At 37.2% G+C, this 23,780-nt stretch overlaps 2 protein-coding genes across 4 annotated transcripts in view; one reads left to right on the forward strand and one right to left on the reverse strand.

The window, feature by feature from the left end:
- The first annotated feature begins 72 nt into the window (after positions 1 to 72).
- Positions 73 to 8,070, forward strand: LOC140147856 (probable protein BRICK1-A). Its single transcript, XM_072169625.1, has 3 exons — positions 73 to 309; positions 5,994 to 6,076; positions 7,045 to 8,070. Exons 1-3 carry the CDS (start codon positions 186 to 188, stop codon positions 7,069 to 7,071), a joined length of 234 nt encoding a protein of 77 aa, XP_072025726.1. The 5' UTR covers positions 73 to 185; the 3' UTR covers positions 7,072 to 8,070.
- Positions 8,071 to 12,708: 4,638 nt separating this feature from the next.
- The window catches only part of LOC140147857 (pseudouridylate synthase PUS7L-like), a 28,186-nt gene continuing 17,114 nt past the window's right edge, over positions 12,709 to 23,780 (reverse strand). For all 3 annotated transcript variants that reach the window (XM_072169629.1, XM_072169626.1, XM_072169627.1), the window contains exons 2-7: positions 18,094 to 19,196; positions 16,925 to 17,084; positions 16,307 to 16,526; positions 15,448 to 15,552; positions 14,116 to 14,475; positions 12,709 to 13,664 (exon numbers count right to left, since the gene is read on the reverse strand). In XM_072169629.1, the coding sequence (XP_072025730.1) occupies positions 13,212 to 13,664; positions 14,116 to 14,475; positions 15,448 to 15,552; positions 16,307 to 16,526; positions 16,925 to 17,084; positions 18,094 to 19,135 (2,340 nt within the window). In that variant the 5' untranslated portion in view covers positions 19,136 to 19,196 and the 3' untranslated portion in view covers positions 12,709 to 13,211. The remainder of the gene's footprint in view (positions 13,665 to 14,115; positions 14,476 to 15,447; positions 15,553 to 16,306; positions 16,527 to 16,924; positions 17,085 to 18,093; positions 19,197 to 23,780) is intronic.

Raw genomic sequence — 23,780 nt, forward strand, 5'->3', positions numbered from 1 at the left:
ATATTACCATAGACTATACCTTCAAATATTTTTCTGTTTCACTAAGAATGAATAGTACCTGCGTACTTTCCCCAGTATTACTAAACACTGAACAGCAGAAAAACACGGAAGCGGAAATTTTTCGTGTGAGGTGGTAAAATTCTTCAGTATTTTTTCCAAATAATTGGCAGTAACTCTAGTTAAAGATGTCCCGAGGAGCGCCACAGTTGGCAGTACAGAGGCAAATCCAAGAAGATTGGGCTAATCGAGAGTATATCGAGGTTATCACGACGAACATAAAAAAGATTGCAGATTTCTTGAACTCATTTGGTAAGCTTACCGTAGAAAAATTATCAAATTCGTGGACATCATGGAACATACTCTTTGCGTGGCTGTGCGTAGTAAGCAGATGTACGCAGATAGCCTCGCTAATATGGACGCGTGAGAGTAGCGTTATGCTGTGGCGTGTAGTTAGCATGATTAGTCGGCGGAGTAACAAGCGTAGCTAGTTGAGTCATTCCATATCAACTCACCTAATTTTCAGAAAAGGTTGGCTGGTCACCCTCTCAGATTTTCTTTAAAATCACTTATATCATACACCTATGGGTCAAATGAACACATTTCAAACGGTAGGTCTCAACTCCTTGTCGTTTCTGAGTTATGGCTCGTTGAATATTTGATGTTTTTTGACGCAATTTGTAGGTATCCTAGGTGAATTCAAATTTGCCATCAAATTGCATCGTTTTATATATCAAATTAAAGCCCTTGAGTAAACTAAGCCAAAACTGAAAACCTTTTTTCATAGCACTTTCCGTAGCAAAGTTACATCTTGTCAAAGATTGACTTTCATCAAAAAGATTCAGCTAGCAAAATTCCCCAAAGCGGCATTTCGGGGTGTTTCTAGATCTTAGTCTCATGGCGATGGCAGCTTTTTTTAATGGAACTGCTATCAATATCCCTCTAAAATTCCATGTTCGACTTGATTATCACCATAAAAAATCATATATTTGGGTCAAGTGAAGTATAGAAAACATATTTATGTAGGTTTCCTTCACCCACCTATTCTCGAAAAAAATTCAAATTTCTATGTAAATATGCATTGTGTTGGGGCCCCGGTCTCGGCGAATTCGCTGACTAGTAAATGTGTTAACTAAGGTTTGCCTAGGTTACCTACAATTTGTCCACTTCCCATTGAAATACACACAAAATTGTCCTAAATACCAACCCAAGTTTAATTATGTGAGAAATGAGCCACCATAATCAAACTCACACATTCAAAATACTTCTATGATGTAGGTATCCTAGGTGAATTCAAATTTGCCATCAAATTGCATCGTTTTATATATCAAATTAAAGCCCTTGAGTAAACTAAGCCAAAACTGAAAACCTTTTTTTCATAGCACTTTCCGTAGCAAAGTTACATCTTGTCAAAGATTGACTTTCATCAAAAAGATTCAGCTAGCAAAATTCCCCAAAATGGCATTTCGGGGGTGTTTCTAGATCTTAGTCTCATGGCGATGGCAGCTTTTTTTAATGGAACTGCTATCAAAATCCCTCTAAAATTCCATGTGCGACTTGATTATCACCATAAAAATCATATATTTGGGTCAAGTGAAGTATAGAAAACATATTTATGTAGGTTTCCTTCACCCACCTATTCTCGAAAAAATTCAAATTTCTATGTAAATATGCATTGTGTTGGGGCCCGGTCTCGTGAATTAAGCTGACTAGTAAATGTGTTAACTAAGGTTTGCCTAGGTTACCTATATGATGTTCCTCTGTACCAGAAATCAAAGTGGTGTCAAGCCATCTTCATGGTTAAATGACTGTTTGGAGATCGCATTGAAATACACAGTAATGTTCTAATTCCCAGAATGCAAAGTTCATCAATTTACTGTGTATTTCAATGAGAGATTCAAACACTAATTTAACCATGAAGATGGCTTGACACCACTAAGATGTTTGGTACAGAGGAACATCATGCAAGTATTTTGAATTTGTGTGAGTTTGGTTATGGTGGATTATTTCCCACAAGGACAAGGTCAAATGGGGTCATGAACGGGGGGTCTTTTGGCTGAGGAGTCATCTTTGAGCCCCTGTGAAATTTTTATTAAGCCAATGAGTGGTCTACCCTGCTATAGGGGGTCACACCTGAACCTATATTGCCTACTAAAAAGGCAAAATAGATGATGTCTGACATCTAGGATGAAGAGGAGGGGGGGGGGGTCAAAAACAGGAATTCGTCATGTGCGTCATCACGAACATGCATTTTTATATGTCTATATCAGCAAATGGGGGTGAGATACATTGTTTATGAGTCCAGAATCTGGTTATTTGGGTCAAAGACACCCTAGATTCCAATTTGTAGCCCTGTAGTTTACCCCTAGGGGAAGATATGGATGTCTAAACTCGGAAGAAAACTAATGTCGCGACACACATGCCCAAAAAAGGGGGGTCTGACCCAATTTTCAATAGGACGGTTCTCGGAAACGACAAGGAGTAGAGACCTACCGATTGAAATGTGTTCATTTAGCACATAGGGCTATGATATAAGTGATTTTAAACAAAATCTGAGAGGGTGACCAGCCAACCCATTAGGTGATTTGAGATGGACTGACCCAGTTGAATGTTCCACGATGTCCACGAATTTAATATTTTTTCTATAGTAACCGTGTAACCGAGAAAAAGGTCTCAAGGTCCGTTCATACATACATACGTGCTATATTAACAGCACGCGTGATTGGTCGTTAAACAACATTTATATTCGGCTTTCCGGTCGTAAACAAGCCGCGCTAGAACCGATGGACGCTCGCTAGTAGGATATATACGCACGTATAATTATGCTCGCGAGCTTTACACAAAAAAGCGTGATTGATGTGCACGCGATGTTCGCGCGTGTCCAAACACGGTGGACTGAGCAAGTAAATGTTTTCTTACAATTTAATAGCAATGGAAAAACTTTAAAAAGGATAGGGAATTGGTAGTTTTTAGTATAAAATGACGGTATTTTTTAGTTGTGGAGGAAAATAACAGCACGCAGATGTTGCATACATGAATGGGGTTCAATTATATTTTCATGACTAAACATTGTTTATGCCCTCGGGCATAAACAATTGTTTAGACATGAAAATATATATGAATGAACCCCTAATTTAAATTCATACTATGCCGCAATTGCGGTGCGGTACGTTGCCGATATATCAATTACTTTTTGCCGCAACTCGTGTTACTCGTCGCATTTCCAATTTGAAATGTGTTCAGTCAACTTTTTGCGATTATCATGCAAGTTGCAATACCAAATTACCATGAATGATGCAGTGCGGCATCGCACCGCACCACAATTGCGGCGTAGTATGAACAGACCTTTATGGTACGCAATGATGCATTGACTGTAACATAGTCGTAAACGTACACAAGATAAATAATACATTAGAAGTCAGAAGTGTATATGGGTGTACAATACACCATCATGACCATGTACAGTTTCTGTGGAACAAATCTCAGTCTCAGACTTCACTTTTCAGTGTCAGTGACTGTGCAATGAAATCAGGGCCGGCGCAACCTATGCGACAGGTCAGGTGATCGCCATACCAGTGTTGAGCAAAGGGGGGAAAAAGTTTTATTAGAAAAAAGTATTATTTCTCCCATTTTAAGAAATAAAAAAAAATGAATACTAGTAATTCTAAAATGTTGTGGTGTTTTTGTATATTATTATACAACATCCATAATAATATTTAAAAAAGTGGGTAAATGGTGAATTCAATGGACGAGGACACAAAACAAATCAAGGATCAATAAATGATACAAGAGGATACCTTGAATGAACAACTGGAAAGAAAAAGAGCAAGGTACACCAACTTGATGTGGGGAAACAAGTAAAATACAGACTAGACAGTACACAGAGGGGGACAAAAACAGCAAAATGTAGGCATGAAAAGTAGTAAATTAGATAAAGTTTGATAGTCAAAAATGACCAGTTCCAAGGCCCACAGAACTGTTAAATCTGTAGAAACAACATGAATCAATGGGAATACAAAAGTACGCTAGAGCAAGTAATGAAAACTGTGCACATCAACTGAGAACCTGTACACTCTAGCAGGTATAGCACCACCAGATGTTAGACGTAACGTAGCAAGCATGAAAGAACGCCAGCGCCAAGCCACTGATGTAAGACATCCCCTGTTTGGGCATGTCCCCCCAGAAAGTCGTCTAAAGTCCAGAGATAGCTTCCTGAACAGTGTAACTCCACTTGAAACATCAGCCAACAGTAAAGAGTAGCAAAATGGGAGGAGAGATCTAGAAATCACCCACCAATTTTGAATATTCCTGTTGGCGAAGAACTACCACCTGGTGCAGATGCAAGTTGGGTTGAATGGAAATGCCTTAATAGGTTAAGGTCTGTAATTGTAAATTTAAACTTATGATCTCAACACAAAATTAAGACGTACCTCAAATTTTCGGTCACAACTTTGACCTTCATCTGGAGACTGGCAACCCAAGTTTGGGATCAGTGACCTTTTGGACACTTGACCCCAAAACCCGGTCGTACACTCTGGGTAACTTGTATCGGCCCCCGTCGCGGTTAAGGTCTGGTGTAGGAAGATGTAAAGTCAACCTCAGCAAATGGGGATATCGAAAGAACACAGATGTAACCTGCGATTGTGGAACAGAACCACAAACAATGGATCACTTACTGTGTTGCCCTCAACTGGAGCAAACATGCACAACTGCTGACTTGGCAGTTTACAATGAGAATGCTGAAAAATGTGTGCAGCACTGGCTGAAACACATTTAATCTTGTGCCGTGGACACGCTAAGCAGAAGAAGAACAGATACATTCATACACTTTTTTGTTTATTGGAAATTACATATCGGTATTTAGTTACCGGCAGGGTCTTACAATGTAGGTATGATTTGAAGGTTTGGGGGTGTAAATTCAAAAAACTGGGTGTGTAAATATAAGATTTGTGTACTACATGTAGGCAATGTGGGTGTGTATTTACAAAGTTGGGTGTGTAAAACACTAGACACAGCTAGCTGCCTAAGCCCTTGGTTACCAGTAGATGGTAGTTTAGGCTAATGCTATCCTGCCAATGGTAAGTTGTGGACTTTGCTGTCATTTTAATAGAACCCCGGTATGTGGAATTAGACTGTTTGATATAGGGTGGCCACAATGCTAGCTATTGTGTGTACCCCTGCCTACATACACAAATGTATGGTGGAAATTGTAACAGATTCTGCAGCAGTTGGAAAACTTTTGGGCATTTTGAATTCCATATAATTTGTCTCCTAGCAACTTATAGAAAATTTTCTGCTCGTAATGAAGGTGAATATAGCATTTTTGTACGGTCACGCATAAAAAAGTTACGCACAAAATAAATTTTTGTCATCAAATAAAACTATTTTCCCAAAGATGTACAATTATGCTATATTCAGTTTTACAATCTAGACCCTCAGAGCAAAATCCTGTGCAAAAATCAGACAATTTGGTTGTGTAGTTTAGGAAATACAGGCCTTTGAAGGTCATAATTGGCACATAATAGCGCCCTCAATGGTGAAAATCACACATATTTACCTTAAAAGTCCTGGCAAAAGAGTTATTTTTGTGATGTCAGCCATTTTAAAAATGTTGTAAAGAAGCAAATATAGCAATTATGACCCTGGATTTTTAATATTTGCATAAATGAACATTAAATAAACAAAAATAATACATCTCATGCCTTCTTTGGCTTTATTCCCACAATTATCGCTTCATGAATATGCAAATTTATGACAAAATCAGGATTTTCCTAAAAATGGGGTAAAAATGGCCAATTTTGCGAATCTTTAAAAGGCTGTATCTTCGCAACAGATTGTCCGATTGAATTGATTCAAAGGATTTTTAAAATCATTTTGCAGAAGGAACAATCCTGACAGAAAAAGTAATTCCAGGGGTGGGTTTGAAATTTTCATGTGACCACCCTATTTGATATGTAGTTACATGTAATATAAAAATTCTGCATTCTGTGTTACAGATACATCATGTAGATCCAGGCTAGCCACACTTAATGAAAAACTGACAGCTCTGGAAAGGAGAATAGAGTATTTGGAAGCAAGGGTAAGTCATTATCAATGTTATTAGGCTAATGTGAGTTTCATGTCGTCCGGGGCCCCCGCCTGCGTCCCCTTCTTTATGCCACATCAAAAAACCAAAATATAATTATTTTGCCATTTCATTGAAAACTCAGAATATTTCAGGTCTTTTGTCTACTTTTGATTGACTCTTAATTGTTCCTGCATAATATAAAGGTCATACCGGTACTAAGTAAGCTATTGTATATTTACCTGTCATTTCTTGCCTTTGATGTTTTGTTTTAAACCATTAAAAAGCCCAATGTGTTAAATAATGAATGTTCAAAAATAATAATGAAAGAGTCAGTAAAACATGTGATGGGAAACTCAACATCAACTTTCATTTGTGCTAATCATTTTGGCTTGTAATGTCAGCCTTTACATAAAAGAAGAAACATTTTTTCCTACAATATATAAAATTGGATTGATTGAGCCCATATTTATTTGTTGAGAATGAGACGCAGTCAAGTTCAATATTTTAAAACTCATATAACGAGACCAGTAAATATTGGGCGTAATGTAAATCATCCGATTTTATTATTATTATGTTTAGGATCCAATATTTTCACACACTTGGACTCACAAATTTACATAATAATGATGTAAAGATATATCCTCAATCTTGGGTTATGTTGTGTTTTGGAAACTATTTTCTGACCCGGATGGCTTCCCTCTCAAGGCGTGGGTACTCTGTTAACTTAAAGACTTTACATGATACAGGATGTATACAAATGATTGGTACCTATCAATTTTTGGTGTTTATTGATGAACTTCCTTGTTCAATATGCAACATTGGATCCTCTTGAAATGCCCAGGATTTAGAGTTTTATGACCTTTTATAGCAGTCATCTACATGCATAAGGTAGCTCCTACATGTACCAGTATTATCTGTGGAACTATTATCTTTTCAGCTTGCTAATCTGATGTCATTTTGTTTATTTTTGTTTATTGCAGGTAACAAAAGGCGAGACATTGACATAACATAGCAAAGCATTACAAGGTTTTGCATCCATATAGACTTATATTATTGCTGGTGCTATCAGCAAAACCTGCTGTAAATACTACTTGCCAAACTGTACAAATATGAAACCACCTGTTGGCATCCAGCAAGATATTAATTATATGACTGTATAACAGCTTGGGAGCAGCAATCTATCGTGTCTGCAAATTGGCAATTTATCAGACCTGTAACGATTCCCCGATGGACCTCTTGGTCATGCCGTCTTGGGACCAAAAGTACGCACAACTGTATGTTCTGCTATGCTGGTACAATAACCTCCCACATTAAGCAAAAGTAGATCAACTAATTATAGATAATAACAATTACCGTAACCACCCGGGTATAAGCCCACCTTCGGATATAAGCCCACCCCTATTTATCAAAACATTCTGGGAACAAGGGTGCACTCAGGTATAAGCCCAGTACTAAATTTTGGCCAAGTTCTTAAATCAAATCAATGCTTTGCTCTCATATTTAAGAACAAATAAAAAAAAATATCAGTTGATAATTAACATTCCACACTTATAATTTTAAGAAATTGACATAGATGATAGAAATTACTGGTACATTGTGCAGTGCATATACAAATGACAAATGGGGGATAATTGTTCTTATTTTTAAATTCAAGCACTAGCCCTTCCCCGGTTATAAGCCCACCCCCATTTTTGAAGTGAAATCTGCCATCTATGGGGGTGGGCTTATACCAGAGTGGTTACGGTAAAATCACAGTCATGCCATTGAAGCAACATTCAATTTATAACCACATGCACCATATTGAAATTTTGGAAAGTGCAAGTAATGTATTAAGGGGGTACTACACCCCTGGCCAATTTTGTGCCTATTTTTGCAATTTTCTCAAAAATTATAGCGCATTGGTGACAAGTAAGATATGTATATATTATAGGGCAAGGACTACAACTACTGCACTGAAAATTCAGCAACTCAAGGTAAGTAGTTATTGATTTATTGGTCAAATGTTGGTTTTCCCTCATTTTTGACTGTAACTCCACAGCTGTTGTCTGTGCTGAAATAAAATTTCCGTGCAGTAGTTGTAGTCCTTGCCCCTATAATATACATATCTTAGTTGTCACCAATGCGCTATAATTTTGAGAAAAATGCAAAAATAGGCACAAAATTGGGCAGGGTGTAGTACCCTTAAACTGGTGACTATACTACTAATTTTGACAGTAATAGAAAAGGGCATTGGTTACAGCAGGTTGGTATATTATATTATAATTATAACTGCATTCTTGAATCTTCACACATTTAGGATGTTGGAGATTAGACTTTTTATGATATTGCTTTGCTACATGCAGATCTGGAATGTCAATTTAAGTTGCATGATGGAAGAATTGTATACAATTATTTATTATAATGTATATTATGGTAAAAGTATAATATTTAAATGTAAGGATTTGGTATATCCGCAGGAATTTTCACAGTCCTTAAGAAATCAATGACAGACTGACTATCATGAATACTTATGGTGACTGGTGTATGCACAACATTGCAGTTCATTCAAGATTCCAAGTGTGTAACTGTGCATGCATAAAAATGGTCTTGGGTATAATGCTGGTTTCATACTTTCTACCGCTTGACCCTGAGTGGCTTAACGCTTCATCATAGCGCTTGCACTTTTCTGCAAGCGCAGCGGCACGCTGCTCAGCGGCATGACTATGAATTATGAAAGCTAATGTTGCCGCTCAGCTAGCGATGCTGCCGCTTGGGCAAAAAGGTGGAGTGATCGATATATTGGCTTACCGCTGGTCACCGCTAGCGTTTCTGGTGCGTCTGCACAGTGAAGCAAAATCGCCGTCAGAACGGCAAGAAAGTATGAAACCATGTGTTTATCCTTAAATGTAAAATTGTACAGAAATGTTCTATTGGAGGATTTAACAGCTTCATTCTTTTTAAAAGCTGCATAATTCTTCAATGGAGTCTTTACACTAGTCTAACTCATGAACATGCTATACCAAGGATACATCATTCCAGATATGGTCAAAATAATTGTTAACCAGCCAATCAGAGTAATAGTAATATGCAAGGTTGATATATTCTTGTCTCTATGTGTGAATCAATTTATCTTGTATTGTGGGGAATTTTGGTCATACTGATTTTTGATAGAGAAACCCAAGATTAACATATTGATCGAGGAGTAATTCATTTTGGCTGTAATGGGCTCATCCTTCCCAAAACAATATTTATGCAGGATACCAAAGGATTGTGAAAATGTATGAGGAAAAAACATGCTTATAAATGTATATTAAATCATGCTTTTTATAAAACTTAGTTGTGTAAGATGTAAAAACACTGTGAAGCTGTACAAAGAAAAATACATAAACCCAGTATGTAAAAGGAGAAAATTATAACTTTATACTGTGTATGACTGATACCAAGGGTGAAAATAAATGGGAGACAGGAGCTGTTTAGCCCCCAGAAACCCTGAAATGGCCCCTGGTTCCATCTAAATTTAAGCTGACCAGGGGACACTTTTCTTCAGAAACTGGCCCCTGGTCACTACACCCAAAAATTAAATTCCATAACCATTAATACATGATGAACTTATCCAGAACAAAATATGGGCCCCTTGTTGATTAGAAGTGGCTCCTGGTTCCATGTTGAATGAAGTGAACCAGGGGCCATTTTGTGCAAAAAGGAGCCCCTGGTTCATCATTTCTTATTTTCACCCTTGACTGATACATGTATGGTTTGGTAACTTTTAAAACAAGAAACACATAAATGTATTTTTTCTGTAATTGGATGATGCACATTTTAAATACAGGCTGTAGCAAAATGACTGGACCTCAGTTTTGATATTCTTAGAAAATAAAAACCGACTTGGCAACATTGGATCCTCAAAATTACTAAAAAATTAAGTTTTATGAAGTTATAACATTAACACATTAGGTGGATTCTGTGTTGTATTTTGATGTGAATATTGTCCATAATCACTGGAAACTGATGGGTACCAATCATTTTGATATAGCCTGTATAACTGTTGATTTAAAAACAATTCACTTAAAATGTTTAAATGTACATGATTTGGAAAGCAAACATCTCACTCAATGTTGTATAAGAAAGAGCTTTCATGGAAAAATCTGGATGAGATAGAAAAAGCATACATGAAGTAGAACAGTGAGCTTTTAAAGTACATTAAAAAGTACAACATATATATTTTGGTACCAAAAAAAAATAAAATCCTGAATCCATTCACACATGTTGTTAACAAAATTTCAGGTATATTAATGGGAAGTGTTTGTATTTTGTTTTTCACACCAACTTGTTTCCAGAATAAGAAACTTGTTTATTTGCTGTCGTAGTGCATGTTAGTAACCATTGGTTAATGCTCCAAGCCTGGGCTCATACACCTGTTCCAAATTTTGATATGCCATAGGCTTTATGTTGTGATCATTTCGATCAGTGGTTCGTAACAAAGAAAGCGTGATCCAGTTGACCTAGCAACGGTCATATTCTAATGTGCACTACGACAGCGAATTATTGGGATAATAGGTAAATTAATTATTTGTATCTTAAATCTTTTGAATGGGAAAAATAACCTTTTGGTTTTGATTGAATTGTTTTGCGATGGAGATAAAACTTTTCAGGAAATGGAATCATGTTTAAGTTTGCATCCAAATAACTGTTGGCTATTTTCAGATTTCAGTTTACTTTACAGTAGCATAGGTAGAATATTGTGATGATAATATCATGGAGAGAGAAATTTGGTAGGGAAGTGTGAGAACTGAAGAGATTAGACCCACATAGTATCAACTTCACCATGTTTGTGCGTCGCTCAGTGAGGGCAAAACGGTGTACATGTACCTTGTTTGCATTGTGCGAGTAGTGCGTTGTACCGATAATGCACACTAAGTGCTATTCGTGCAAAGTGTTGTAACACTCAAGCTTATAGTTTTGTTATTTGGTTTTGGCCTCAGCTGTCAAATGCCAGAGGTACACCATTTTGGTCTCCATGGGTAACAAACCAATATGATGGATTTACCATAGCATATTTTACGCACATGGCAATTTTGAATTGGGACTCTTTGGGTCTAATTTCTTTGGTGAGAACCAATCTTGTAATGAAATTTTGCAGTAAGCATTTGATGAGCACAATGTATCTATTGCAGGGTTGTAGCCACGTGGTCGGCGCTGGTCGGCAGTAACCAGTACTCAGCCTGACCGACCGGCACTCAAGGGAATTATAGGTCTTGCCGACCAGCACTAAAATGACAAATTGTCCTCAAAACAGCTGTCAAATGCCATTACTGTCAATTAATTGGCATTCTGATTCAATTTTCTCTTAATTTTAGTCGGCACTAAAAAATTTGGCTAGCTACAACCCTGATCTATTGCTACTGTAGACTTTGAAAATTGAAGAGAATTGATTATGATTCACAGAAATCTTTGCAAGATTATTTAGTCTGAAATTTGAAGTCCACTCGACAAGAAACTCCTTTACTTTACATTGTATCCCAAATGATCATATATGCTGTATTTCTGTCAAAAGAATTCGGACTTGAAAGGAATAAAATAACTTATAACCTGATCATGTGTTTTATGTTTTTATTTTATTATCATCATAAATTATCAGATTCAACACTAAAGCCCCAAGTAAAAAAATATATAATGTTTAGCATCCTCGTCCACTCTTTTCAGAGATTCTGAATTTTTTCACTTGACCTGAAATCTCCCATTAAAATCAACAAAGTATATTTAATTTTTAACCATTCCCAAAGTTTGGCAGTCTCTAAGAAACCTGGTCTGTCCCATCTCAAGTTGAGAGTAATGCTATGTTGGATTTTGCCACAGATTCAAATCACAAGTGCTAATCTAATTCCGTATACACACGTAGAGGGTGATTTTGTCTGTACGCTGGCGACACAACGGCGTAAACACACAGATTCGGTTCTGCCACTGCAAAATCTAACATGGCGTTATTAACTTCAGACGAGATGGACTATTGAAGCAAAGATCCAAAAAGTAATCTGTTTGATCAGGCACTTTAATTTTAAGAATCTAAAGTGAGATTTGTACCCGATTTGTATGAAGAGAATGACGATTAAGCCAGTGCCATGCACTGCCGATGCTGTGTATTTAAATACTGGAATTATTAATGGAATGTTTATAAAAGACAAGGAAATTCATTGCCCTCCAATACCCCAATTTACCACTAAATCCAGCTTTATCTGCTGAACTTGTATCAAAGTTGGTATGTACAATCACAGCATTTTAATTGAGGATGTTAGGTTTCAAATACAAACCACAAGCTATATTGTGCTATTACAAGGACCTTTTTGTAATCCATTTTCACAAACTTGAATTTAGGTGCACTTTTCAACATGCAAAATATTTGTTAGAAAGTTGTTGGTCTGAGACCAAAAATATTATTGCAAAGTTCTGGTAGCTGTTTTTAAATCCCCATTTCCATTTAGGGCTCTTACTGAAATTCCTGCCATTCCACTTAGTCTGTGCCAAAGGAAACTACAGGGATTCCTTGTATATGGGTTGGTTATTCCTGTATGTAAACAATGGGCAATTCCTGTTGAAAATCATACACCCTCTATATATGGCAGACATAACCTTAATCTTCTGCACAGGGGGTGTTGACTTCAAATCAGGTATCTCCATTTGAAATTCACACTCCTTATTTGGGAGATCAAGGTCATGGGACTACTGAATGTTATAGGCAAAATATCTGATTCTTGATCATGAGTGCCAACTTGGGTATGCACAGATATTTGCATCAAGCGTACTACGCAAATACCACAAGCTTACAGCGCAAACACAGCTTTTGAGAATTATCATGGTTTTTGAATTTGATCGTCGCTAGGCAAGGTCAAGGTTTGGTCATGTACGTCGCGGGATTGTGTTATTCCGCGAAAAGTATGCTGCAGCAGAAGGTACATCATGATCAAGAATTAGATATTTTACCTATAGTAATAATAGTATGACACACCCATGGGGCTATACCAGTTGAAATCCATGCACCAGACATGGCCTTAACAGGGGGTGTGAATTCCAAATGGGGTAACCCATTAGGTAACCCTATTTGAAATACACACTCTCTGCATGGAAGATCAAGGGCAAGTCTTCCATAGGAGGTGTACGGAATAACAAGAGTTTATTGTTTCATCATTTCTCTGACACACATGGTAGCATAACTAGATGTTGGTAGTCTGAATGACAGTCTTAAATTGATTTTATTCTTACTGGTGAAGTCCTCCTTTGAACTTGATTCTTGATAACTGCTATTATTGGTCGTGCTGACTAGCAATGTCCTGGGAACTTCCACTTGAGTAGTTGTTTGAACTAAAGAGGAACTTGTCTCCTGGTATATCTTGTATGTCAAATCAGTAGGACATGAAAACAGTTTACGGTAATCCCCTGGGATGTTTAGCTTCAGGGAGTTTAAACGGAATGAGTTTTGAGATAATCCATCCTGCTTCAGAGACTGTTGGTATAAATGTCCTACTTTGTTGGAAGGATACTGAATTGCATTGCCTGGTAGTGGTAACACAAGATCTTGAATGGTGAACGATCTGGAACTGATATCCTCCTGGGTGACAGTTTGAACCTGTTAAGAGTGAAGTTGGAAGAAGCCATTTAGTTCAAATATGAAGCAATATTTAATATTGAAGAAGCTGTTTCCGTTTTATTAACATTTTATTTTATAAATAATTCCTTTCAACAACTCATTTTTGGAAACTTTGTTGCCCAATTTGATAAAACTTTGTTAGTGGTCAACATATTATGATTATAATTATCAGAGTGAAAGTTCCTGCCGTTGCTTGGTTAATGGTGTACCTAGCATTTGTTTATATTATTTTAAGAGTTAATTTTGTGTCTCTTATGGTCTTTTTGTTCAATTTGGTTCATATGCAACATCAGTTTTCAGAATCCTGAAGCACATCTCCACCCAATTAAAATAAAGACCCCCACCCGGAAGTCATCCTACCCAACAGCAAATATAGCAGCCACTTGTGTAAGGAGTTAATGTCTAAGTCAATGTATCCTCTTGTTCATACCTGGTCTCTGGTGATTGCCTTGTCAACTCCTGCTGGTATAACCAAATCTCCTTCCATCAGTTGACTTCCATACAGCTTGATTCTCTGTGTTGCCATCCTATTCCACACCAGACTACAGTAGCTGTGAACATACAGTTGCCTCATTGAATGGGGTATACTCAATAAAGCCTTTGTGTAACCATCATGGTCTAAGCCATGCCTGTGTAAGGCCTTCAGTAGCATACACTCTCTCGACTTGTAGTTAGGCATCATACTGAGGGTAGTTTTTGCATCCTGAGTCTCTTGGAAGAACTTTTTAGCCTTGTTCACTGCATCATCTTTGCCTTCAATTGGTGATAAAAGATATTTCACTGCTTGAACCTGAAGAATATTTAAAAAAAGCACAATTTACACAACATTTCAATGTTTACATACAGTTACACCATAAATGTATATTTATGGGGCTAAACAGTCACAAAAAATAGCTTGCACACTTGATGGTATTTTAAACATCTGCAATGTTATTCAAACCGGTATCCAAAAACTTAGTTATGAAAATTGAACTTTTCTCATTTTTCTCCCCATTATCCTGCAATCCTGGAAGACCTGATGTCAACAGTATTTCCATCATCATTGAATTAGAGAGAATGGAAATTTTACATTTAATACTCCGTGATGTGACAACATGGAATCCGTAAGGTCCGTTCATACCAAGTTAAAATATATTTAACTGTATTGCAATACTGCAATGCAGTATTTTGCAGTACGATGCAGTTCAGTAATGCACTTCACCGGCAAGCAATTGCGATGTAGTATGAACAGATCTTTTGGGTCAATTGGGTGTCGTCAGTCTGCATTTGGATAACGAACACTTTAACTATGTTCATGGTAAGGTGAAAAAAGTTAAATGTGTGTCCGCAATGAGAGAGTAAAAACGTTATCGGGAGGGTCGACATACGTTGTTGTCAGTGTTTACACATGGTGGGTGTGAGAGAGAGTGAGTGCAAATGGGGACACATCAAACAACACTATTTTGCTGCATCAATTACAAGATCCATAGAATAATACTAGTACAAATTCTTCACAAGTTCAATTAAGTACACTGATTCATATCGATTTTTTATTTGTGATTCAATGAATGTGTACACCTCATCTTGAATAGTTTCCAGTGGCGTAGCGTCATGGGGGTGTCTGCCAATCGATCTGAAATTGTTAAAAATCTCATAGGAAAATTGCGAAAAACAGCTTGTGCCCCCCAATCATGGTCGATGTCCCCCCAATCATGGTCAGTGCCCCCCAATATGATGACCCATGCTATGCTACTGATAGTTTGCACTAACAATTTTCACTTACATAATTGCCTTTGAGTATTTCCAAACCAATGTTTGCAGCATTGCCCTGAATATCAGATATGGAGCCAAACCTCTGCTGTCCAAAATAGTTGAGGAACATATTAGTCTGCATAAATATAAATAGGTGACAATTACTTACAGTAGCACAGTCTAATCATGTTTCTATGTATAATGTAGCTGATAAAATAATAATCCTTCTATCTTTCAGTATGTGATCAACATTGGATGTCAGTCTTAAGTTGATCACAATTTTGGATGGATCAATTTAGAATTTTGGACAAGCTTAAAACAATTTTGTACTTTCGATAAAATTTATCGCTTCGTAATTCAGTTTATCATTTGCTTGACACTTGCATGGACTCATAAAAATGGCAATTCCAGTTGAAATCCATACAACTCCTGTGGAAGACATTTTAAATGAATTTTTAGATTTCAAATGAAATCACCCATTCAGGTAACCCCATTTGAAATTCACACTCCCTGTTTGGAAGATTTAGGTCATGTCTTCCACGCTACAGTTTGTCCACTCTGAAGTACAAAGTGACAACTCGCATATACAGTGCGTAAACAGTGCGCAGTGCTGCGTCTCTGCTGCATGTATGTGTGCCTTCAAAGTCGGCACAATGTGTGCGTCCGCGTCGGTACTTTGTACTTCAGAGTAGACTGACTGTAGGGATGTATGGATTTCAACAGGAAGAGCCCAATAAGATTGACTTCCAGATATGATCCGTTAAACCTGTATATAGCTGTAGCTGTACTGTTTTTGCACTGTCAGAAAAAGATGAAATATTAAAAATTTGAACAACATGAAAATTATATCTGAGAGCTCTCAGTTTGACAAGTGAAAAGCCAATACTAACCTTCACATTTTGAGCAGCTTTTTTGACTTCGTCTTCAAGTCTCACCATCATCTGTGTTTCATCAATATCACCAACACCCTTCTTCTGCAGTTTCACATCTCTAACAATGATATCAAAATGATTACCTCTCAGCTGACCTCTCTGGATAGGACCTTGAAGAGGATGAATATTACCAACTTGAATTCCTGACACATCTGTTTTGGAAAAGTGACTGTTTAATCTGTAAATTGGGAAGAAAATATGAGTTGATACCAATTTATTGCATTTCTGATGTGACTTGTAGTGGTTTCTGGTTTAGTGTTTTCATGAGATAAACCCAAAGATGTTATACAAAAAGACTACCGACTTGGTTTGTCACTCATGAAGGGATTTATGCAGCAAGAGCCTGAAATGAAACAATAACTGGTGGCTGTAAGCTTAAGCATTTCAGAGGTTTGTGCATGCAGTGCTTCTATAGTGTGTGTTCACACACAACCACACACTTTAAATTAAAGTTTGTAGGGTGCATAGCCAAATAATGCGGAGGTACATTAAGTTACCACCATGAGTGACACACAAACATGCAGAGTTGGTACTCCTTGATTCTATGTCATTGGATAAAACAGGAAATTCATTTACCTTTGTGTTGATACCCCTTTAACACACATGAGTTGTGTAGTGATAGCTTTCTTATCTTTGATACCAGCATAGCTGAAATCAGATGAATGCACTCTCAATGTGGCTGCAAGCTTATTGATCACATCTAGCATCTCCAAGTTTTCTTTCTTCAATACAAATCCTGCAAAGATTGAAAATAAGGTAAGATTGAAAGTTGTTATGATTACTTTAAATATTCCAATTACATTTATTTTAAATCTCATTTAAACATACATTAACTGACTTATATGAATGGAGCCAAAAAACAAAATTCTGGGCTCTGGCAAGCATAATTAATTTTCTCCAAGCTGGTTTCAAAACTTTTTTGGTAACAAGTTGGTTATGTGGTATTTATTTGTTATTTTCATACAACTTCACTTACCAGTTTGACATTCTGACCTAAAACAAAAAGGTCTAGGTTTTAAGTTTTCAACAAGATCTTTTAAAGTCCTGTTGTCCTGTATCATTGAAATATCTATACGGTATGCAAAAAGTTTGTTCCGCCCTTATGTCTGGTTTGCCCCAAGCCTATCATCACTTTAGTTAGAGCGCCATCAGCTTTTGCCCTCAGGATTACTTGCTATGAATGTTCTTAAAAGGCATACATGGTGTAAAAATTCTCCAGGCATTTTGCATTTCTTGAAGTGTGGACAGATGTGTGTCTTGAGGAATTCAAAGAACCACAAACCTCAGAGAATTTAAAGATGGCGTCCAAAAAACCCGAACAGCGGCTTGTTCAAGGAGAGAGAAATTGCTAGAGAATGGAGCAAGAAAGGTCTTAACCCAATAGAGAAATTGTGGTCTATTCTAAAAGAAAAGTTTTTATGAAACTCCTTATTGCAAAATCATAACATAATTCACAGATAGAGTCCAGAGTGTATGGCAAAGCCTAGACAAAAATAAGGAACTTATTGTGCCATTAGTGGACAGTAACTGGGGCAAGCGTGTTTTGAAGGTGATCATGGTGATTGACCACCAAGGATACGACTTCAAATAAATTGGTTTTACATCTCTTCTAATGTAACAAAATAACAAGTAACAAAATATAACCTAAAATGCATTGTGTAAGTGTAATTTTAAACACATTATAAATTCTTGGGGTGGGTGCGGAACGAACTTATTCCACACAGTATATTATAAAATTAGCATACCTGAAAAGATTGTCTTCTCTTCTGCTACTTTCCTTTTTTGACCTCTTCCTCCATACTTCTGCCTGAATCTAACCACAATCTTATGTGACCTATCTTGATCAGATCCATCGGATGTTACAAATGTCTTGCTTTCCAGGAATGACCCATAATGCTTGGCTATCACTCGATGTAGGTGAGTTCTAACCTCTTTAGCATCAGGACATGTCAGACTGAAAGTCTTGGAGTGTTCTTTCTCATCGACAAAATGCATGAAGTTATCAATTTCATCAGCTACAATGAACCTACGCAATTTCCAGTAAGTAGCATTTGTCCGGATGATAATTTCGAGTCCATCGCTTCCATCTGAGGGCTTTTGTGTATCTGTGCATAGATGTGGAAATACATATTTGATTGCACTGTGAATTTCCGCTCTGATTTCTTTGGATGATACGACTCCAACAGAAAATGTTGTATTTTTACAACCGTTCGGAATCTGTCCATCATTAATTGCATCTTTTGAGCGTAGGATATTGAAGTCAAACTCGCTTTCTGCAAAGGCATGTATCTTTTCTACGATATCGTCACTCAAAACTTCTCTTAGTCTTTTTAGATATGTACTTTTACATGTTTCAGTGGTTTCACTAGTTCTTTTTTCATCCAGATTTGGGTTCTCAACACCAAGTTGATTAGATAGTTTATCTGTAGTGTGGGTCAATGTTGAATTGGATAGCAGTTGTTGATGAGAATGAGATGTTTTATTTTTCTTGAAATCTGCTGAGTCATGACAAGTATCTTCATTCTGGAAAGCATTCTGTGGACACTTAGAACTTGTTGCTTTACTTTCTACTGCATGGTCTTCATCCAAAGTGCATTCAACTCTTTCTTTGACTGAATCGATCCCAGGAGCACAGATTTTATATGTCTCATCTAATTGAACCATATTGCCATGCATGTCAATTTCATGAACCACAAAATCCTTGAAATCATGTTTAATCACACCAGCAAACCCGCAATGGTCTGAAATAAAACTTTCAATCCCAAATAAAGTTGAGGTGCAGTCCATTTCTATATTTGCCACGAAGCAAACGTTGGGTCCCAATGTTGTGTCTCGGCTTTCACTCAACCTGCAAGAACATAGCAAATAAATGTTAAGAAAAAAAACACTGTTATTTTAGAGGATATTATATGGTACATGGCTTGATCAAATCAAACTTTTGAGACAAAGAAATGTGTGCTTTTGAGAATTTAGACACAGTATGTCTTCACAAAGGGGGTCTTCAGAAATACCTGGGGTGGAAAATATGTATGGGGTCATAAATTTTTCAATATTAGAATATTTTAGAATAGGGGGGTTAAAAAGTTTTGGTGTATGAACAGGAAGGTCAAAAGGTTTTTTTGGCACAGAGGCGGGTGTAAAACCTTTAGCAACATTAATCCGAAGCAAAAAATACAAAATAGCCTAAAATTTTCGCACACCTCACGTGCATGTCCCAGTAAAACCAGAACAAAATACTAGTAAATGCAGATATGGGTACTTTATGTACATTGATAAATCATTCAAAAAAGTAATTCAATAAATTATATGAAACTTAATTAAATGTAGTGTTAAAATTGCCCTGTCTTGTCTATAACTACAGTGTAAATTGTGTCAGTTGCTTCTGGTCTGCTCTTTTAATCACTAAAAAGCTGCAATATATCTTTATTCATCTTAGGGCTCATATTGAAATACCCTACCATGTTTTCACACAGAAAGAAGGCAGGATTCCCCTCGCTAAGCACGCCTCAGGAAAGCTCGGTCATAAAGCGGATGGATTATATGCATCAGTGATACACCCTGCCCAGGATTTTAACAAAGAAGGCTAGCACAGGAAAGCTGCAGGATGGCGCACACCTTCCTGTGTAAGGGAATTTCAATATGAGCCCTTAGCTTGCTGCAACATAGCCGATCCCAATGGGTGATATCGCATAATAATTTTGTTAAAATTGCACTTCAAGTTCAACTCAATTTTAGACTCAAATTTGGTTTTAATGCCTGAGCTTTCGATCCTAGCAAGATCTTTATCAAAGGCAGAGTGACAAAACAATACATAATACAGTAGGCCTACCAAACATAGACAACAAAAAAATAAATAAATAAATGTAGATATGTATATAGCGCTTTATGCCGTAAACAGCCTCAAAGCGCTTTACATTTATTCCGCCGTCATTAGATTATGCCGAACCACGTTTGCAGCCTACAAATGCCCCAGGCTTCATCAGTACAACGACCGTGACTAACCCTAACAGCTTCCCATTGCACCTGGGTGGGGTGAGGCAAGCGAGGTAAAGCGCCTTTCCCAAGGGCGCAACACGGTGGTGGGACGGGGCTCGAACCCACGCACGTCGAGCAAGCTCTCAGATTATGAGTCCAAGGCCATAACCACTGAGCCACCGTGCCAATGGGCAGGAATGATGAGACAGATATTATGAAATGATCAATGAATGTAAAAGCTGGATAGAAATAGAATTGAATGGTGAATGAGGACTGAGGAGAGAAAGGGATCAAGTAGTACAGGGACTATATTAAATTATATACCTCATAGATAGATTCCTGTCATCTGATTGGTTGAAAGTGCAGTCATTGAATTAACTATGCCCGCAAAATGAACTATGGACCGGTCCATGGAAATGAACTATGGACCGGTCACGTGCGTCACGATCAAACTGCGCGTTTTTCCCAGCGTAAAATGATATTACGCACGCGTTAATGTTTTCACACGTTATAATTACGCAGAAATCGCGGATTGTAATCTGTGTGCCGTTCGCATTGAAACTATTAATTTCTCTTCCCAAAATCGATGCTTTTAACCAAACAGAGTACAGATGACAAGAATCTTAAGATTTGGTATATGTGACTCCTCGCCACAACTGAGCCCGGATGTCGCCAATCATCATTTTTGAGATATTCAACCAAAATATTCTGCTTGAGATTAGCTTTAAAATGATGTATATCATGTCTATAGTACTTGACATTTAAGTAGTGAAAAATCAATAAAACAGTCAATAAATCCTTTCTTTCCTATTGTTTATTGTTAAGTTCGATGGAGCATATCTCAATAGTGGCACTGGCGACATCCGGGCTCAGTTGTGGCGAGGAGTCACATATAAAACAAATATTGACTGCTTTTTATTCGGGGCATGGTTAAAATTATAGGCCCGAGGTGATCTCAAAACCATGACTATGCCATAGTCAATTAGTCATGGTTTTGAGATCACCTTGGGCCAATAATTTTAACCATGCCCCTCATAGCAGTCAATATTTGTATACTATAGGGCAGGGAGTTGGATAAGTGGGATACAGACAAATCATCAGGTTCATCACATAGTGACGTATCATATTCGTAAGGAAAACTGGCAAGTGCATATCGGAGAAAAATAAGTTTGAATAAATGCCAATTTGTAATAAGGTAGTGGCAAGGCATTATTAACCAGAGGGGTGTCCAGGTGTCATTTGGACGCCCTGTTTTCAATTTGGATGCCCTAAAATTCTGATTTTTATAATGGAGTGAATAGGAAGTGGACACTCTGAATTTGTAGAATAAGGTATTTTTGACCATTTTGGACACCCTAAAGACACCCCTCTGGCTAATGCCTTGGGTAGTGGCCGGTGTTGTGTTTTTGCACTTTTCAAATTTACTGTATGAAAACTGTTCCAAGTGATCATGATCATGATGATTTAGAGAATAAACAATAGGAATTTTGTTTTACTATCCTCTACCGTGTGATAGAGCGATAACTGTGAATTATTTTTTGTAAGCAAAAACTAAGTTACCATCATAAAAACTCCCCTCCTTATTATGAAATGAACGAAACTTGTTTACATTACAACTTCATGTATTCTGTTGTGCGTACTGCTAGCGTGTGCGTGTATTCCGCACTAGCCTACACATACAACACGATACATACGCAAGCACCTATAAAGTAGGTATCACAGGGAAACCTCAGTTAACACATTTGTTAGTCAGTCAAAATGGCCTAAACCGCAATACAAATTTACATTGAAATTAAAAGAAGCTTTTTAAGAAGGAAACCTTCATAAATATGTTGTCTATACTTCACTTGACCCAAATATATGATTTTTTTTGGTGATGAGAGACTCGCACATGGAATTTCAGAGAGATTTTGATAGCAGTTATATCCATTAAAGAAAGGTGCTATCGTCATGAGACTAAGATCTAGAAACACCCCCGTAATGCTGTTTTGGGGAATTTTGCTAGAAGAATCTTTTTGATGAAAGTCAATCTTTGACAAGATGTAACTTTGCTACGGAAAGTGCTATGACAAAAAGGTTTTCAGTGTTGGCTTTCTTTACTCAAGGGCTTTAATTTGATATATAAAATGATGCAGTTTGATGGCAAATTTGAATTCACCTGGGATACCTATATAAAGCGTGTTATGCATTATTAACACTCATGATGACGTGGCTGGTCGTCACGGCCTGATAGACGGCACCAAATCATGCGATTGTCCAATCACTCAGATTATGTGTCTACGAGACTACGAACTACACCACTCCCACTGAAGAATGTGGAGTGGGCGTGGTCATAGACCATCCATGCTCATGATGATGGAGATATGATAACTGCAACGGAGTTTTGACAGGTCTTTTGTCTACATGTCTACCTCTCTGTTTGTAAACAGACAAGGATGATATTGTTTATAAGGAAGACTACATCATTCAATTCATAATATAAAATATATGTACATCACACATATGCACATTTGGGTATTTCTCTGAAAAGGTGTACTATTTGAAGATAGGCAAATATGAATTTGAAAATGATTATAAAATGTTTCCTTTACATATCTGTAAGGATGTAAGTCTCTAGTGCATGAAAACAATATTTGGCGCCAATCTTTAAGGCGCCTCTATATTATAGAGGCGTAATCTGCAGGTTGTGCCAGGTGAGCATCATCTCCGTCACATTTAGGCCAAAAAGGAAATAAGGACAAAAAAATTGTTTAAACTCTTAATTATGAGTTTTATGGATAACTTGTAAGTTGCTTGATTCATGTTTGCTTTTTTCATTAAAAAAAAATATGATTTTGTACTTTCGTCATTTAGTTGGGACAATGAGAGGCAGGCTGTACGGAAAATGTCATGTCTGTTAGTATTTTTTATACAAACTTAAGTATATTCATAATTTTGCTTGAAATAACTAAATAAATTTCTATTGACATAGTAAACACATACAATATCAATTACATTTCCAAATAGTAAATTCCATGTTGTCTGGGTCAAAGGTCAAAATAAAGGTCAACAACAATTGTGATGGAGATGACAATGCTGTGATGGAGATGATAGTGATGTGACGGAGATGATATTTCTACACAATTCCTATAGAGAGAATCATCTCCGTCACAGACATTTGATTTCAGTAATGTTTTCACACTACTTGAAAATTAAATTCATACAGATGAGAAGGTCTAGAATTGGTAAGCATTTTCTGATAAACTAAACTGGACTTCGCTGTATCTCAAGATCCGTGATGTGATGGAGATGATGGTGATGTGACGGAGATGATATTTCTACACGAATTCCTATAGAGAATCATCTCCGCCACGGCAAATTGTGACGCCAACTGATGTAGCGGAGATGATGGTTCAGACATTGCTTACGATTTATAATAGCAGGGTTAATCTTACCCACATGTTACATATTACCACAA

The sequence above is a fragment of the Amphiura filiformis genome, chromosome 3 (assembly GCF_039555335.1).
Source record: "Amphiura filiformis chromosome 3, Afil_fr2py, whole genome shotgun sequence".
NCBI lineage: Eukaryota > Metazoa > Echinodermata > Ophiuroidea > Amphilepidida > Amphiuridae > Amphiura > Amphiura filiformis.